A 19686-nucleotide genomic window follows, 5' to 3' on the forward strand; every position below is an offset into this window, starting at 1 on the left:
CATATCAAATACCTTCCAAAGATTCAAATACTCCACCATCCATTGGCTCCCCTTTACCTATTCCATCAAAGGTGGGTTCAAAGAACTCTGAATTTGTCACACATGATTTTGCTTGCAAAGTGCATGTTGCACTGCTCAGTTCTAAGATTCTTTTCAAATCTTACTACATTCTCCATTATATGCTCAAACATTTTCCATCAAGTTCATGGATTTATCCAATTCTAATGCTTGGCTTGCACTTGTTTCTTTTAGTTCCTATTTGCTGATTCTTCAATAGATCTGGCAGGCACTATGTGCCTTTTCCAGGGAGACAGCCACAAAATAATTGCTTATTTCCACATTTGCTTGTTCCCCTATTCCCCATTATATATTCTTCAGATTTTGCTTATAAAGGACCCACATATATCCTCTGTTTGTTTGGTTTCTTGGTTGTCAATTCATATTTTAATCAAGCTATTATTAATTGTGTAGCCCTTTGTTGAGTTTTAAAATGCTCCCAATACTCTGCTACGTCTGGCAATTTAACACCATCTTTAACTTCTCGTCAGCCATGGATGAATCACAATTTATTTTGCGTGCCTTACAGAACCATTTTTTTTGTAGCTTGTGCATTACTGCTTTTAAGGCTAACAAATGAAATTTATGCTAACAGACAAAAGCATATTCTTCCAAGCAAGCACAACCAACTCTCTCCTCAAGCCTTCTTAGTCTTTGGTAATTGTTAAACCTTAGTTTTACACTGAACTGCCTCAAACTCTGGTTCACTCTTATACAAAAAGTCCCTGAGCAATTAACCCTTTCTCATTGCACAAAACAAGACCCAATAGACACTTTCCTCTGGTTCTTTGATCCAGTAAGCATTGCATATCATGAACTCATCTTATAATCTTCTAAATATTTTCTGTCAAGTCTCACATGATTATTGCATTCCATAACATTCCACTCATCTAAATTATACCATACACAATATCTGTACTATTACTTTTCAGACTACAAAATAGCTTAATGATTTTTGCCCTTGTCATTTCTCAGCTCAATGCAAATTAATTCTAATCCTATTTTGTAATTTTGCTTGATAAATGATTTCTCACCACTGCACAGGTGTGCACTTATGTGCTACAGCACACCTTTTTGTCCATCTTTTCTGAATGGTGAATATTTTAGATATTAATTTAAGAGGATTGGAATAGAGGAGTGAAGACACTGCAATTATATGATGACTCTACCTTGAATATCTTGAATACTCTAGAGGTTAATTGAAACAAAATTCTTACTGGGCTTAATTAGGTACATGCAGAGGGATGAAGTTTGTTATATTTTGTAACTCTAGAAATTAATCGCAAGAAAAACACAGGAACCTAGGAAACGTCTACTTTAGTGAGGTGTGTGCATATGATGTGGTGGCGTAATGATGCATGCTGTTCGTGCACTTTTATGCATAACCCGTAGTGAATGATGTAAACAAAGAATGCTTAATCAAAACATACATTTACAACATTGCTGAAATATTAAATACACAATTGTTGCTCTTGCCAGAATGTCTGGAACTTTAAGAATCAGTGATTCCTAAAGAAGTCACCGTCTATTCAAGAAATCTCTTCATTCAGAGAGATTTTCTACCCCAAAGCACTGCAGAGACTTAGTCACAGTTTATTCAAAAAGCAAAAGACTTTTGGCTATTAAATGGAAATGAAGGGTTATGGGCAAAGTAGCACTGAGGTAAAGATTATGACCTCGTATAAAGGCACAACAGGCAAGAGGGAGGAATTGACTTACAAACTTTTTTTTTGCTACACTGGTTATTGCAGACTAATTTAAGACTATTTTTAAACTGGGGCACAAGTGTAAAGTTTATCCCTGGCGGTGATTTGTGATGCAGGCTGTCTACTCTTTATCACTTACCCCTCCAGGGAGCTGTGGGAGTGGTGGCTAGTCCATGTTCCAAGCCCTCCCTTAGTTCACCAGCATGCTTCACTAGTAACCTCAGTAGTCTTAAGGTAGCCATAACAATTACATCGTCATTGCTTTGCTTGGTGGGTGTATGGTTAAGAATTGCCTTCAGTTCTTCACCATCCACATGAACCTGAAATGTTAACAATATTTTAAGGCATTAAATTCAACTTAAATTACAAACATCATTTTGCAAACAGTAGATTAAATTGTGTTGCTTAGATCTCAAGCATTTGCAGATTTTCTCTTGTTTATGATTAGATATATCTATTTCAGATTTATAACAGAAATCTTTTATTTGCAATGTATTTCAGGTACAAATATTAGGGGCTGGAAGAGGAAAACAAAATATCCAAATAGAATTTTAAGAAAGGCAGACACAATGCTATATAATCAAAGCACAATTTTTAAAAGTTTAACTGTTCAATTTTAGGAGGATTAATTGCACCTGAAGCCCTCAAGTATTACCATGGAATGCTTATTTCACAATGCCTTATGCAAGGCCTGATTTATGCAATTTCACCCATAGATTTAAATATTTCAAGCTAGTAAATAGCACAGTACTCTGTGGCATTCAATTAAAAGGATAAAGTACATGCTCTATTAGGCCAATTTTATGAGAATCAGTGTGATTATTTAATAAAATGAAATTAAAACAAGTGTATGTATAGCAATACAATGTGTAGCTAAAGAACACCTTATAGGCAGCTCTCAGGAACATTAACTGGGGTCTGTCCATATTAAACTTCCCTGTCCTACTATATCAGTTACAAGAAATTACACCTCAAATTTGTGTCTCTGGCACGTATCCAGAAAGATGTACTATAAATGGTGATCAATGTCCATGGTGATTTTCTAGCCTATTTTCTTCTATCCCCAATAGATGGAAGTCTAACATAACCATTAATAGATGATGGAATAAGGAATGATAGGAATTACATCCATTCAGCTCATACTGCAAGTTTTGAAATCATACAAATATTTTGTTCTTTTCCTCCCCCCCACCCCCACCCGAGAGAAGGAGCTTTTACCCTCCAAACAGATATTGATTATCAGTACAGGAAAGCTCTTCCCGTATGCTCCAAAACCAGATGCCATCTTAAAATTTATGATTCTGCAGTCACACAAGTAACTCCAGCCAAAGGGAGATTTCACCGCAGGAAATATGAGGAATATATTGAGCTGATGATGGCAATTTATCAGGACAAACATTAATTGAATGGACAGTTAATGGCTGCTGCTTTCTAATTCATTTCTCTTGCCCTTAGAAAATAAAATAGCAGGTTATTTGATTACTAACCTGACCAGCATTCAATTTGAGAAAAGTGAAGTATGCTTTGCAAGAAAGCTTATAAAGGTTAAATATTCTGTCCACAACTTTTCGCCAAACTTCAATTAGACCTTCAATCACAGTCTCATCCTGATCACTAAGCCATGGGCAGTTAGTTATTAACTGCCTCCAAATAACCTCCACCATGTCATCCTCTTCATCATCATTTATCTGCAGGGTCAAGTCTTCATCCTGTGGATAAGTTTTAAAGAAAAGTTATATACTCTGCTCATTCTGAAACAAAAAAAAAACAAAATCAATTAAGATCTTACACAACCAAGAATACAACTTTAACGATGCAATAATTTACATCTGTTTGACAGATATATAGGTTGGATTCACAAAGTTTAAGAAAAAATATCTGAAGCATGAATAACAAAGAAATGACAAAGAAAAGTACACATTTTCCCAATGTTCACCTGAATTCCTGTTGGTCGACACAAAGCTTGCCCCAAAATTCCATAAATTGTTTCTCTGTCTTCTTCTGACGTGTTTTCTGGAAGTAGATTTTGAACTTCTGTCTTTTCTCTGGTCAAAAGTGGGACACCTTCACCCTGACTGTATCAAGGTATAACCAAAAACTGATCACAATTCATAGAAGCAATATTGAATGTGTTATTTGTTATTTAAACATTCATTTTTCTTTAGCAAAAATAATGCTGTAGCATAGCAAGCCCATTTTATCCAGCATGCCATGACTGGCTGTTTGAAAGGTACATCTAAGTGGTCTAATTCATTAGCTTCTCAATTGCCAAAATTATCTTCATACATTTATTATGCAGTACTCTGAGGATCAGAGGTGGAGAGGATCAGTAACTTAAAATTCTGGGTGACACTATCTCAGAGGTCACTGCTCTGGATCCGTCATATAAATGTAATTGCAAAGAAGTCACTGCCACAAAAGATAGAAGTTTGTCATTAAAATTTTGGCAAACTTCTATAGAAATTTGGTGGAAAGTGTGACCAATGCCTTTGAGCTGAAAATCCTACAAAAGGTAGTGGATTCGGCCCAGTACATCATGGATAAAGCCCTCCCAACCATTGAGCATATCTACATGAAAAGTTGTAGAAAAGCAGCATCCATCAAAGCTCCTCACCACCCAAAGTCATGCTCTTTTCTCACTGCTGCATCAGGTAGAAGGTACAAGTGCCTCAGGAATTGTACCATCAGGTTCAAGAACAGTTACTACCCCTCAACCATCAGGCTTTTGAACCAAAGAGGATACCTACATTCGTTCTATTTCTGGTGTTCCCACAACCAATGATCTCACTTTAAAGACCTTATTTTCTTATTTTATGCTCTCATTATTTATTGCTATTTATTTATATTTGCACCTGCATAGTTTGTTGCTCCACTGATCCTGTTTATAGTTCTTGTTCTATAGATTTGCTAAGTCCACAGGAGAAAAACATCAGGGTTGTATGTGGTGACATGCGTGTACTCTAATACAGTTTACTAATATTACTTTTTACTTTATTTAATTAACATAATTTAACACTTTCACTAGTCACTTACACAGTGCATTAGAATCTTAATTATGTTTAAAAAAAATCCTATCACATCTCTGGTTCCTTTATTTACCTTAGTTTAACTTGAATACTATGGCTAGCAATTCTTTTGCCACCAAAAGGCATTTGTTTTCTTTCACCATGACTCTGAGTAAACTGTAACATCTCTAAATTCACTACTCTAGGAATAACGATTTAGGTTTCTTTGAAAAATGTGCTTCCATTCCGGTGAATCAATTGTGCATCTTCAAAATTATATATTCATCGCGGGAAGCAATCCAGAAACTGGCACTTAAAGGCATAAAAACTGTAAATCAGTTGATATAACTATAATCCCTCCAACTGTCCCCACCACTTACTCCAGAGTTTGGAACCTGAATTCCTCAGGTAAAACTGCTGACATATGGTCAACAAATTAAGAATAAATAATCAAACCTGACATATGGAATTTACCCGCTCCCAACCCACTTAGATGAAATCGGGAGATTAAAAACTTTGAAAACATGTACACTTACCTAGCGTTATCGACGACCTTCCTGCCCCATCTGTATGCCCAACTAGCCAAAGCTGCCCAGGACTTGGCTATCTCAGGTGCTTGAACTGCTGAAAGATGATACAGCTGCCCTAAAATGAAGTCTGGCTCTCCAACTCCAATATTCACTGAAAATAGACCAAATTAATCTTAGTTTTAAGAGGGTACAAATCTATTGCTCATTGGTGTGAAGTTAATTTCAGTGTACTCACCTGTTGATTCAACCACCATTTTGGAACAAACTGCTTCCTCTGTTAAACCAGGAGGGGTCAAGTCAGCCAGAGTATGTATGTTTTTTGCCAGGGTTGGCAAACCAGAAACAGATTTTTGCTGCTGAGCTCTGAAGACTTGTTTCAGCTGAGTAGACATCTCTTTCCACTCTGCCTGAATCCACTTAGTCAATGTGAGTATTGACTTGGCAACTGCCGACTCTGCTTTGGCAGATTTACAATATGCTATGGCACAAGAACTCAGCATTTCCATGGCATACGTGGAATGACCTATGGACATTGAGCAAACGTTTCAAATACTCAGTAGTTTATCAAGAGCATAATGTATTTTCAAAATAATTATCTCCAGTGAAGCTCAGAACAGATAGCAAGGCAAAGACATAAACAATGATGGTTCCATAATTACTGATGCACCATTCCACAGTCATAGTGCACAGAAAGCCGGTACTTCTCTACAGAACTATTCCACCTCATTGGAGAATTTGGGACAGAGGAAAATAGATATACATTAACCTAGCTGCTGTAAAACAGTTCCTAACAGCCGGTTAAGCACAATTTCTTGCGATAGTGTGATAAAAGGATATGCCAAATTTCTTTAGCGTCTGAGGAAATAAACACTGGTGAGCTTTCTCAGTGTGGCATCAACATGGTTGGATAAGACAGGCTACTGGTGATGTTTACGCCTGAAAGCTCTCTCCCTCTTGACCTTAGCACAGGAACATGTGCACAGCTCCCTTTCCTAAAGTCAGTGACCAGCTGCTAATTAGCTGACATTGAGGGAAAGGTTATTGCCAAGATAGCATGTCACTAGGCCATCTCCTTCCAGTACTCCTGACATCATTACTTAAGAAACTGGACCCTGTGGTGACATCATCTACAAACTTGTTTATGGACTCAGAGCAGAATCTGAGCATGGAGTTGTAAGTGTATAGGGAGTAAAGTAGGGGTACTTTTTATGGTTCTCTTGGACTATTCTTCAGAATAATGAACATAAACATTCGGAGATTTGCAAATATATCAGAATATTTTCTTTACTTACCTGCAGTGTACAACAGCTTTGATTTCTCGATGTCAAGTTCTGGTCCCCACTTTTCATTAATTGTGCCATGCAATGACATCTGCTTGAACAGATGGACTAAATCTCGCATTGTGTTAGCATCGCCCAATGAAGTCTTGCTGCACTGCTCAAGCAGTCTAGTGGCCAGTAGGACATTCCCTTGTTTACGAGCAAATTTAACTGCTGTGAGCCCGAGCTCCATGAGATGCCCATTAACTGAGGTACTGGAACCTGGACAAAGAATATTTTAATGCATTTTTATATTTCAGATACAAATACATGTTTAAACAGCATATGCTTCAGATAGACTACTTTAAACATTCTAAAATAATTGGTTTAATATTTGATTTTTATTTTTAAAAGAATAATTCTTCTTCCTCAGATTTTCAAATAATTTAGAAGAACTTTGAAGTGAAAGATGCCACCTCATATCACAAATAGTTTAATTGGGATTGCATCTGATCTAGCTGTGAGGAAAATAGACTTTTACCCAATGAGAGGAAGAGAGAAAAGTGGAAGTAGCAAGAACACTTGGAAAAAATAGAAGTTGTTAAGTTATTTAATATGGTATATTTTTTACCTTTCAATTTTTCAGCTATTCGAGCTTGGTACACGGTGTATCTTAAAGCTTGAAGCCATGGGCGAACATCGTACTGTTTACATGATTGTAAAGCTTCACTATAGAGTGGCAAAAGGCAGTCCTATACAAATAATTGTTATTAATATAAATTACAGTTCCACACGTACAAAATTCACAGTCATTTCCAATTACAGGTGCACTCACATCATGACTAAAACACTGATAATGGCCTTTTCTTTATGAGTGGTGCAGTTATGGTCAATGGACCTTCAAGTCAAAACCCATTTTGACATCAATGAGTGAATTCTAAGGAGTTTACTTCACACTGGCAACAAATCCCTACATTAGTTTTCATTGCACTATATGCTGCATTTTAGTCAGGAATTGAAGCATCTACCTGAGGTCCAATTTAACAATTAATATAAATTGATGTTTTAAATTATAAACAAAAAAAAAACTCCAAAACAGTCTTTGCATGACATCTATGACATGCAATCCGACCTGATAAGTCTTACAAGTTCTACCTCCTGGAACTTTAGAAAATCTTACCTCAGTGGACAGCTTGTTTGTTACAGTATTCTCAAGTGCAGTTGAACAGTACAATTGCAGCGTGCTCATCATTGGCAGAGATCCTGCCATTGATAATGTCGATAGTCTCAGAGGCCCCACAGCGATCCGAGCCATCTGTTTTAGATACTTGACTGTATGCCTAATTTAAAAATATGCAATCAGAATTCAAATTAATTATAGAAATTATTTTCCTGAAAGTAAAATCTATCAGTTTTTAATTTAAATAAAGTTTCAGTTCTTAATTTATCCCAGCTTACAGAAGCTCCCAAACAGGGAAGAACAGCAATGTTGTGTCAATCAGAAAAAGTCTGGAACTTAAAGGATAACAGTTTTTAACATGCATCAGCAGATATGACACTTAGCAATATGACACTTCTGCACTCCAAAAATCAAATCGGGTTTTTGATTCTCGATTATGAAAACTAAATCATAAAGTTTGCAGGCTCTGTTGCTATTTTAAATTAGGTGAGGCACATGTAACATAAGCAACTAAGGCTGTACAGAGATGATCACCGAATTATTCAGACTTAAAGCACCTGAAAGAGTTCAGTGAAATATAATTGAGTCAATTTCAGCTAATGTTTTCCATAATACCTGCAATGGCTCAAATTTGTCTTAAATATTCTCACTGCTACCATCAGGTACAGAAACATGAAGACCCACACTCAACAATTTAGGAAAAGCTTCTTCCCCTTTGCTATCAGATTCTGAATGACCCTTGAACACATGACCATTACTTCTTTTTTCTTTGCACCATTTATTCTGTAATTTATAGCAGCTTTGCCTTTGCACAGCACTGCTGTTGCTAAACAAAATTTTCTGGTCATAAGACTGATAATAAATCAGAATCTGTGAAGTTTATAGAAAAGTCAAAATTACAATTTGCCAACTTTCTGAGAAATGTTCTCTAAAAACCACATTTATGGCAGTTTCTAAATGTTGGATGGAACTTGTTCCAGTTGATTTAAGTACTATTGTGACGGATTCCTAAAAGCTTGATTCCCAAAATACAATACAGAAGTAAAAGTGTACAGATCATCAAACGTGCTTACTCTGTGCTATTCTGGTTCTTTTTTTCCTGTTCTGTTTGCTCAATAGCTGAAGAAAAGCATGCTGCACTTCTCAGGAGTTGAACTTCAATGGCTTTTTGAAGTTCCCTTGGGTCAGGACTCATTACATTTGGGAGCAGCTTCTTCATGTCTTTAAAAAAAAAATTACAATAAGTGAAAAAACACAGCTCAATATGGAATGCATCCAGTCAGGATTTGACTACTAATATGGAAAATCAAAAAAATAAAATTAGATATTTAGAGACAACTTTTATATGTCCTCAATAAATATAAATGGAAATGCAGTAAACTGTAATATAAGGTACAAGAATGGAAGGGGTGTGGAAAGCTATAGTCCAGGTACAGGTTAATGGGACTAGGCAGAATAACAGTTCGGTACCGACTAGATCATCTGAAAAGCCTGTTTCTGCGACTCTTCTTAGATAGGTATAATTTATTATGAAAGACAAGAGATTTGAAGGAACCACAGCACAGATTAAATGTGAAGTCCGAGGCATTCACATAGGATCAGAAACTTTAAAATATTTTTTTAAAACTTTGACAAAAATAATTGAGGTGTCAAATACCTTGAGTCACAGGAGCAGATTTAGGCCTAATCAAGAATTGTGATGTTTTGAAATGCTGGATGATTATTCAGTTTAATTAATAAAAAGGAAACTATTCTGGAATTTCTGTCACAAATCAGGTGTGTCATACCTAACAGATCATTAACTGCACAGAAATTAAAGCAATCACTTCAAATCTCAAAAATAAATTACTAAACTCGTTTATTGTTAACCACTCATGAGCAGATTTTGGTTTACTAAAGGCTAGTCACCAGGTAGAAAATAGAGTTATAATCATACACCACAAATGAGGCCACTCACGTGCCTATATCACAAGTTATTTAAATACATTTCAAGAAAATGAAGTTTTAGTTTAAAAAAATTCTTTGGTTAAACCCAGGAGTTTGGTCTTCAGCTTTAGAAAATGGATCTCAGAAACATTGCCGTTCAATTCAATATTGCGGCCAAAGATTAATTAAGGGAACATGTTGAATAAGACAAATGTAACCACTTCATTCAGCACTTTAAACTAGGTACAGCAATTAAAAATCAAAGAAGCTTCATCAAACATTGATGCTGCGTGTATAATTTCCAGAATGAAGTCAATAATTTGAAAGGTATGGAAAAGGTGGATAAACCACAAATTACAGAAGATTTTCATGAAATTTGTATGTTATGAATAATACTTTATCAAAATTCTACAAGGTGTCCCAAGTTATGGCTTAAAGGTTGTTATTCTGACATACCTAATTTCTCTTTAGCAGCTCCATTTATAAAATTGATATCCTCTCCAGGTAATAGTTCCAGCTGCTCCCGACATGAAGAAAAATCACCACACTCAAAGCTACTGAGAGCTCTGTAAAGACAAGACAGTAGATTTTCTTCAGTTGATTGACCCTCAGCCTTGCTTTACTTCAAGGTACAAGTTCTTAAAATCAAAACTATCGGGTATTTTTACAATAACACCTTAAAATGTAACAAAACATTATATCACTTCAAAGTTTGACCTCAAACTACAGAAATATATTTGTACCAATATTTGGTCACCTCCCAAAGTGATGATAAGCATCTCAAGAGGAGGAAAGATAGTCAAATAAGAAAGGATAAGGTGGGAATTTCAAAGGGATCTTGATAACTGAAGGTGTTACCATTAATAGTGTGGCATTCACATTCAGGTTAAATTATAAAATACTTACCTTCGAATTTCCTCACAAAAGTCAGAAATGTAATCCCAGATTACCAACTGGATAAAGAATAAATAAATCATTGTTTTAAAGCCTCAAATTTTAAGAGCAGATTTTGGTTCAACAGGAATTAATCTTTCTCAGTCATATTTCTAGGAAGCTCCTCTTCAAGGCTAATATTCTTCTCTGAATTAGATTTAATGAATGGCAGCTCAGGTTCCAAAATGAATTCTAGACTGTAAATAAATCAATTCGTGCTGCATGACATTTAAAAATGTTCATATATGCACATATTCTAAAAGCTTTCGTGCTTAATATCTGTGCTCCATCAACAACTTCATGAGCTAAGATGACCCAGTACAGCTACAGCACTGACATGTGTGCAAAACTGCCTTAGAATGTTCTACCTTTAATGTGCCCTAGAATCATGCAATCAGCCTACCCCTGCCCCACACCCAACCAAAGAAATGAATCATTCACTTGTGCTGTCAAGTGGTTTCCACTCACTAGCTCCCTATTGTTTAATTTGGATTTTGCCATACATGCTTTATTCCAGAAACCAGTCCAAGCAGCAACAGAAAACCTGAACTTTAATGACAACAAGAAAGACTGCCAACAAATCAACATTTAATTTGAGTACTGCAAGAGGAAATGCATTAAAACAAATGCTTCAGATTTTTATTTTGGAGCTACACGAGGGCAGAAATGGTAGAAATATTTTGTAGCAATGTACTTGACACAAAGAAGCATAATTGTGACTGAACACCAGGCATTCAGTTCTTGGAATTCCAACCTGTAGTGTAAAAAAAAATTGCCAATATACTAGCAGTGGCATTTTTAAATCCACAAGCTCCAGTAAGTTGAAAGGCAGGTGGTGCACATAAGCACACCTTTCAAAATTCTCCTTTATGTCGGACACAATCTTGACGTCATTATACACTGATTCAGTCATTGATTCACCTGGGATTCCTCACCTTTAGGACTATGAAAGTCCCTTTACCACATTGACAACTATAACACAAAGGCTGATTACAATGGTTGAAATTGGGGCTGAGCTATTAAGAGGACCTTATCACTGACACCAGTAGACAAAAACACTGCAAAGCTACGAGAGCAGAGGAGGAGCAAATGGACAGCTTTATCAAGAAGGCAGAGCATTTGCTGCTTATGATTGGCCGCTTCCTGTGTTATAGTCCTAGTATTTAAACTTCAGCTGCACTCAAAGCTTTGAAACCAGAAGATGCTCAATGGGATTGCAGTAATCAGTTCAAATAATACAGCCAAACACTGATCAATAAGGGGTTGCAAATGGTATTTCAAGTACATTATCAAAATATGTATATTCTTTACAGGCAGCCACAAAACAAATAAACCCAAAAGAACCCATTAAAAGAGACTATTAAACTCCCAATGTGCAAAAATAAACACAAATTATGCAACAATAAGGTAAGCAGACATTTAGAACTCAAATTCATGAAAGTGAGTCCACAGCCACGAAGCTAGTCACAGCTGATTCAGGAGCCTGTTAGCTGCAGACCACAGCATCAGTTCAGTGCAGATATAAATAAACCTTGCGAGCCAAACACTGACCTCTCCCTCACCTCTAGCACCGACAACATGACCCCTTCAAACTGGCCAGCACTAAAATTGGCCAAATATTGGGTTGCTCCTTGATCTCAGGTCCCACTGGCTAAATCGGCCAACAGCAGGTCATTCTCCATTCTCGGGGCGGGCCCTGCTCCCTCAATTTAGCCTGTATCTGACCTTTCTAATCTGGCCTGACACATCAATCAAACATCGGCTTGTTCCTTGCTCTCAGCTTTGCCTCGCCACTGATCCATTGCTTCAACCTGGCTATAATTCCTCTCCAGCAACGGCCATGCATTGGCCTGTTTACAGCTCTCAGACCCAGCCCCTGCCACCTCGATTCGGCCTGTACACATCACACTGCAACTGTCCTGCACCTTAGAGACACCAGTTCACACTACAAAAATGCCTCCAGGTCATATGGCTGGTTCAAAAGCTAACTCTGAAAGGGAAATTACAGGCTACTGAATGTAGTGATTGTTTGCTGCCAGCAAGTTGTCGCTGTGCTTCACCAGTGCCATCTTAAAATAGAAATTTTCCAACAGACCATGATCATCCATGACATTCAATATCCCCGACCCCCAAAAAAAAGACAATCAAGTCTTAGGAAAGTGTAGGCATGGCACAGTTTTACACTATTTGGAGTTAGAGGAGACTTGTTATGTCACCAAAGACCATTGCAAATTTACAAAAAGTGTACAGTGGGGAGCATTCAGAAAGGTGGCATCCTAGCTTGGTATGGAGGCTCTGATACACAGGATCACAAGAACCTGCAGAGGGCTGTAAATTCAGCCAGCTACTCTCAGGCACAAACCTCCCCGCTATTAAGGACATCTTCAAGACTTGATGCCTCAAGTCAGCGGCATCCATCATTAAGAACCTTCACCAGCTGGGACAAGTCCTCTTTTCATTTCTAGCATCAGAAAGGAGATACAGGTGCTTCAAGATCTTCACTCCATGCAGAGTTCTGAACAGTCCATGAACCATTGAACATTACCTCATTATTCTTTTGTTCTTGCACTGTTTATTTTGTAATTTATACACTACTGCTGTCACTAGATAACAAATAAACTATTCCGATTTTGGAAAGTCACCACTGATTGGAAACTCGACTACACATATTCCACAAGTCTAAGATAAAGGTTCTGTATCCTTAGTAAAGCAGCACATTTACACAAATTCACAGATGTGCAAACCTGTACAATTTGAAAGTATGATCTAAAACACGATAGTTGTATTTGGCCTTTCATACCCTACCATCGGAGTGTGTCAGAATGCAGTAAGCCTCATGTAACTGCCCTGTTTCTTTAACAGCATCTGACAAACCCTTGACCTTCATTACCTTAATGCTCAAGAACCATCAACCTAACTTGGACACATGCTGCTAACCATTAACGACAGATTAAAATCTTAGAACTTAAAATTAAAATCCTTGAAGCATAGACATCCTATCGGCAGCAACCACCAGCTTTGCGAAAGAACAGGCAAACAGTGATGATAGCCAAGTCAACGTACACAAGGCTCTCAAAGATAGAAAAAACAGGTTCTGGAAGCCTGCAACTCTTTCTTAAAGTAACAATGGGTCGCAAGGTAACCAGAATAGACAACGAATTTATAATACCAATGTCTAACAGACAGCAAATAACTAGTAATTTTCTAAAAAATGGCAGAAACATTCTTTAAAAATAAAAACGAGAGATTCTGCAGATACTGGAAATCCAGAGTAACACACACAAAAGGAACTCAGTAGGTCCAACAGCATCAATGGAAAGGTTGACGTTTTGGGCCAAGACCCTTTATCATTATCGTGTTATTCTTTACAAACCGTGCCTGTCAAAATACATGTACATTTTATACAAATTAGATTTTACAGTATAATCTTTCGAACCTGATGTAGTTCAAATCAGCCTTCAGGTGAATGGATGATCCATTTGTACCCTTCTTCAAAGCTAATACACTGTTTTGCCACTCCTCCACAGCAGGCCAGTCAGCTAATGAAATGTAGCACTCACAAGCTTTGTTTGCCAAATAATTCAAAACTTCAGGGGAAGTATCACTTTGCTTTGTAAGAACAGTTTTCTTGCTTTCAGCTGTAATAAAAAATAAGTTCTATATCAATGACTAGCCACTTTTTAAGTGCAATGGATCATTTACACATTTCTCAACCACACAAAAAACTGGTAACAGGGAATAAGATATACTTCTATCCCTCAGATCAAGTTAACTTGGCAAGTGAGAGAAAAAAATAGAATTTAGTACATTCAATACTCATGATTAAAATCTGTTTAATTTCCTGGCCAAATTGTAGTAGTTAAGTACAATTTAAGCTGAAGGGAAATTGCTTTCGATCAAGGGTCTGACTACACTCCAAGCCCTGACCCTTGGGATAGCAAGGCCAATAGAGCACCAATGAGTTAAAGGAGACGGGAAACATAACAGGTCTTTGTGCAGTTGAATCACAAACAAGATAAAGTTTACAGGTGCTGAAAATCAAAGTAATACACACAAAATGCTGGAGGAACTCAGCAAGCTGGACAGCATCTATGGGAAAGAGTAAACAATCGATGTTTTGGGCCAAGACATTTTGTGCATATTACGAAGGTCTTTGTGTAGCATTGCTTCTTAGAATGAAAAGCAAAACAGCAATAATCAAATTCAGATTTTAACTATTCAAATAGGAGTTGACAGGAAAGGTGGGAGAGACAGAAGCTATGGAGGCAACTCAATCGAGACACCGAACAAATTGAACAACACTTCCACATATATAATTATTGAAATTAAATCTACAGATTCTGGAAATTAAACATCTAAAGAAAATGCTGCAAACACTCAGAACATCAGGCACCATCTGCCGAAAGAGAAGCAGAGTTAATGTTACAGGTCTGACCCATTGGCAGAACAAAAGTTTATGGCTGTGAAAGCTTTGATATCTGCAAGAATTTTTTGTTCAGAAAAGCATCAACTTTCAAAATAGGATATCGAAAGATTAATTATCAGGATATCTACCAAAGGAAACAATAGTACAGGACACTCAGGCTGAAAGAAAACTATGAGCTTACAGCAGTTTTTTCACAGAACATCTTTAGGATGTTTCCAAGATGGTATACATTACTAAGTATTGCTTGCGTTAACTATTTTCTGATTTATGATGCGATTTCAGCTCAGCACAAAAATATTTCACTAATACCTCCATTTATTAAGGTAAAGGCAACTAGTAAACAAATTATTCATACTCACCATTCCCTGCATGTTTAGGGCTGGCAAAATTACCACCACTATTGCTGTTAGGTACTTTCAGAAGAGATTTGTCAAGGCCTTTAATGGAGCAGTCTATTCCAGTCATAGCACACAGCTGTTCCTGATATTCATTTGTTGCTTTTTCAAATCTGAAGCAGTAAATAGAATGAAGAAAGAAATTGCAGTTTCAAATGTATTTTCAAACAGAATTCTGCAGAAAATTAAATACTGAGTTATCCATGTCAGAGCAATATTACAGGAAAATCAAGGTAGTAAAGCCCGAATCCACATGACATACCCTGTACCATATTTCTTTCAAATCAAAAGGAGACACATTAGCAGGTGAAATGAAATTAAGCTAATCTTATTTTCTTTACTATAAATAGTCTTTAAATCTAAATTACAACAAGTAACAAGAAAACTCTCAACATATTCTATGATTCTAACAAGTGGTATTTCAGCTTGTTAAAAATATGAATGGAAAAATATGAAATGCACCAAATATCTGACAAAAAATGTCACAACTTAGGCTGCAGCTATAAATCTTTCGTTTTAACACTGCAAGAAACTCACTGATTTTGTTTTGTGCCTTCGTTATGCAAAAATAAAGCAGCAAGTTTCTGCACTCCAATCCTATATACTTTCCTATCCTTCCCATTAAAATATTTACTGAATGCACCAGAATATGGCTTTCTACAATTTCAGTAATCTTTAAAACAGATTACTTCACTTAGCTGGAAGGCCTCCCACTCCCACGTAACTCAATCAACTTGGTAATTCTAAAACTTCATCCCAGTTTCCGTATCTTGGCAGATATGCCCTCAAGACTTCTTCAATTCTGCAGATTAGATTTTGTGAACTATTATTATTAGATGACCACAATGAGAAAATCAGATTTGTACAAGTTTGAACTATTGGTTTGCAGGTTATCTCCAGCTAAGGAGAAGCCTCCAGCTGTTTAAACTGAGGGCTAACATTAGGAGGAATAAGTATTCCAACCAAACCAGACAAAATAATCGGTCTACAAACTGCACAACTTATACCTTCCTTCAGCCTGCTGTGCCACGGGGTTTATCCACAGAAGATTCTTTGCCAGGATTGCAGAAGACCAGACAGCCATTCCCTGTATAGCTTCAGGACAATTCAGTTCACACAGTGCTTCAACGATCATCATAACAGTCACTTCAATTTCATTTCCCTTCAAATTAATTATAATAGTTATAAACTGCATGACATAGCCACTAAATGCGGAAATTGAAAGAAAATAATGCTCTGTCGTCAAAAGCAGCTTGATATCCCATTAATTTTCTTAACTAATTTATCTTGAGAACAAAAATCATTTCACTTTTATTTTCTTATCACATTATAAAATTAACAGCATCTTAGACAGCCGTGGTCTTGAAATTTTATTTCTAATCTTTAGGTTACATGAAGCTGTACTCCAAGAGCAATTTTACAGGAAGTAGAGCTCAATACTGATACCCATGGCATACATGATATGCCAATAATTTTCTTCTAAAAAGGACAAATTAACATTGGTTCTTCTTCCATTTCATTAGATCAATCCTAGTGTTGTAACTGAACCGTCTATGGGCATGAACAGTTCAGGAACAGGCCTTCAGCAACACAGAAGGTCAGTTCTTAGGCTACTTCCTAATACCAAATTGATTCCATCTGAAAACTAATACGTGAGATGGCAAAGCTGCGTCAAGACTACATCTTGTTCAAAATGGTGCAAACAGACTGGTCTTCCCTCATACTCATACACTGAATTTCATTAACATGGAAAAAATGCCGGATATTCATGAGAACACTTCCACCTGACGAATTTTCAAATATCCCTAATCATTCCTAATTTTACATGACAGGAGTCTTGTGCTTTAACCCGATTTATTAGCTATGGAGGTATTTGATTGCTTACATTGTTGCTTCCACTGTTTGGCATGTTTTGGAGCATCACTCAGCTAGGATCTTTTTAAGCACATCTGCTGCTGCTTTTGCTGTGCTACTGAGCCAGGGTGGAATTGGTTAGTTTGTTAGGAATAGTAACAAGATAAGCCAGCTATGAGCTTACTGACAAGCAGTACAATACAAATTTTGCTGCTGTCCCACATTGCCTCACGAATGCTCAATTTTCAGCTTCTAATTCTGCCCTAACCAATACCAATGCAAAAAAGAATGAAAGCTACACAGAGAAGACAGGAATAACAAAGATTATAGATAATTCTACCATAACTATCACAAAGAGGCATCTGCATCCTACATAACTACTGAATAAAATTAAAAATATTTCAGTGCCTTATCTGAAAAGTACAATTCAGACCAGAACATTGAGGCGGTTGTTAAACTAGCTTTGAAGATAACTAAATTTTGATATGGATTGTTCAGTGTTATTTTTCTTGCAGCATAATTGTCCTAGGTCTGCACCTGATAGTCCACTTCTTTGTTCACTTGGAAATTCAGAATTTCATTGCAATTTGATACCACCAAATACCTTCCAAGCTCAAGTCAAAGTTAAAATTCAACTACCATGCAAAGATGTTACACAAGGAATACAACAAGATCCTACTTTTAGGTATTTTTTAAAAATTGCCATCTGCAGGCTACCTGATCACTTCTACTTACACCCCATCTTTAATGTTAAGAATCCCGCCCCCCCACAAAGTTTAATTTTTCTTAAAAAGATTTGCTTTATTTTTCCACTATCTTTTGATGTGTAGTACATGTGACATGCATTTATCTGTGACAAATCAAATCAGCAATAATTCTGCTTGGCAGTCCACAAATGAGTTGAGACACGTTTTGTTGGCACCAGAAGCATGATGACACTTACAGGCTGCTCAGCACAATTCTCACTGCTTTGAATTTGAGAGCAGGTTGAAGCATCAGGAAGAAACCTACATGGTCATGGGGAGAACATACAAATTCCTTAGAGGATCAGCGGTTGCTGCCCTAAAAACCAGTGGCGTAACAAGCGTTTGATGAGTACAGACCGCAGCAGAAACCTAACTTCAATCTTACAGCTGGCACTGTAAAGTGATTGCACGTAATTGCTGCGCTACAAGGCTTATGATAGAATTTCAACCCATTTCAAGGTCAGGTGTACACAATGATGTGTAACTACAGTTCACTCTAAAGGACAGGGGATAGCAAGATAGAAATGAGAGACTGCAGATAATGGAATATGGAGCAACAAACAATCTGTTGGAAAAGCTTGGGTTTCTACAATGCTGAATTGTACAGAGTTCACAACAAAACTGCATCAGGACTCTATACTTCATGTTATTTATAAATACTTATGGACTAGGGTGAGGAAGAGACAAAGAGTTTTAAAAATGTGACTGTTTAATTAAAATAAGGCAGTGCTCAGACAGATATTCCTACTCATCTGCTGCACTGAAGAACTTAGTAAATTTCCATTTAATAAGTAGGATATTGTACTCCACCATTACAATTCTCTCTCCTAATGACTGCATGGCGTAACTGAAGTTTTGAAATAGATCTCCCCCAAAGCTAAATCATGCAGAACCATTATTTGATAGTACATCACATTTTGCGTGCAATTGTAAGATCTTTTTCCACTAACCTGAGTTGCATTACTGTTTTTCATCTCAGTCAGCAAATCAAATCCATGCCTGACCGTCACAGCTGGTTGCCCAGCCAGTAAGCCAACCCTCATTATTGCAACTCGAATTCGCGTTAACCAGTCTTGACATGTTTGCCGATTTGTGTAGAAAAAAGTCCTAATAACCTGCAATATGATAATGATACAGATCTTAGATGACACAGCACCTTGGCAACACAAAAATATAGCAACTTAAAATATAAAAAAAAGATACTGACCTTTGGTGGTGCCATAAGTGCATTAGCACATCCTTCATAGGCATTGTACATCAACTTTTCAAGATTTTCCAAAAATTGAAGTAGGAGAACAAGTCTTAATTGGTTGCTAATATGCCCATCATCATTGTCAGCAGTCGTCCACTGACTGATGTCTTGATCAGGGTTCAGAGTATGTGCAGCAAGACTCCTAATAATACCTGGAATTTTAAAAGACCAAGTTGTTATTAATGATATACATCCGTTAGATGGAAATGTGACTTCTACTTTCAATACTGCATTCAACATCAACAACTTCTGTGCTGTATATATTTTTGTTTATAGCTGCAGTTCAGGATTAGACAAAAGAATAGATTCCTATTTAGTAATTAGGTATTTAGTAATACCTAGTAAACTACATGAAAGCAAACTTTTTAATAGTAACTCTTAAACTACAGAGCTGCAGGTATGAGCAACAACAAGCTA

The 19686-nt window shown here is 36.9% G+C and overlaps 1 protein-coding gene across 2 annotated transcripts in view; it reads right to left on the reverse strand.

Moving 5' to 3' along the window:
- Positions 1-19686, reverse strand: part of smg1 (SMG1 nonsense mediated mRNA decay associated PI3K related kinase) — a 145497-nt gene that overhangs the window by 73247 nt on the left and 52564 nt on the right. For both annotated transcript variants that reach the window (XM_059979383.1, XM_059979382.1), the window contains exons 21-35: positions 19225-19421; positions 18968-19132; positions 16425-16579; positions 15382-15530; positions 14033-14234; positions 10120-10229; positions 8811-8958; positions 7738-7897; positions 7189-7309; positions 6591-6839; positions 5534-5821; positions 5305-5449; positions 3700-3838; positions 3251-3472; positions 1903-2083 (exon numbers count right to left, since the gene is read on the reverse strand). In XM_059979383.1, coding sequence (XP_059835366.1) covers positions 1903-2083; positions 3251-3472; positions 3700-3838; positions 5305-5449; positions 5534-5821; positions 6591-6839; positions 7189-7309; positions 7738-7897; positions 8811-8958; positions 10120-10229; positions 14033-14234; positions 15382-15530; positions 16425-16579; positions 18968-19132; positions 19225-19421 — 2631 coding nt within the window. The remainder of the gene's footprint in view (positions 1-1902; positions 2084-3250; positions 3473-3699; positions 3839-5304; positions 5450-5533; positions 5822-6590; positions 6840-7188; positions 7310-7737; positions 7898-8810; positions 8959-10119; positions 10230-14032; positions 14235-15381; positions 15531-16424; positions 16580-18967; positions 19133-19224; positions 19422-19686) is intronic.

The sequence above is a fragment of the Hypanus sabinus genome, chromosome 9 (assembly GCF_030144855.1).
Source record: "Hypanus sabinus isolate sHypSab1 chromosome 9, sHypSab1.hap1, whole genome shotgun sequence".
In the NCBI taxonomy this organism is placed as follows: Eukaryota; Metazoa; Chordata; class Chondrichthyes; order Myliobatiformes; family Dasyatidae; genus Hypanus; species Hypanus sabinus.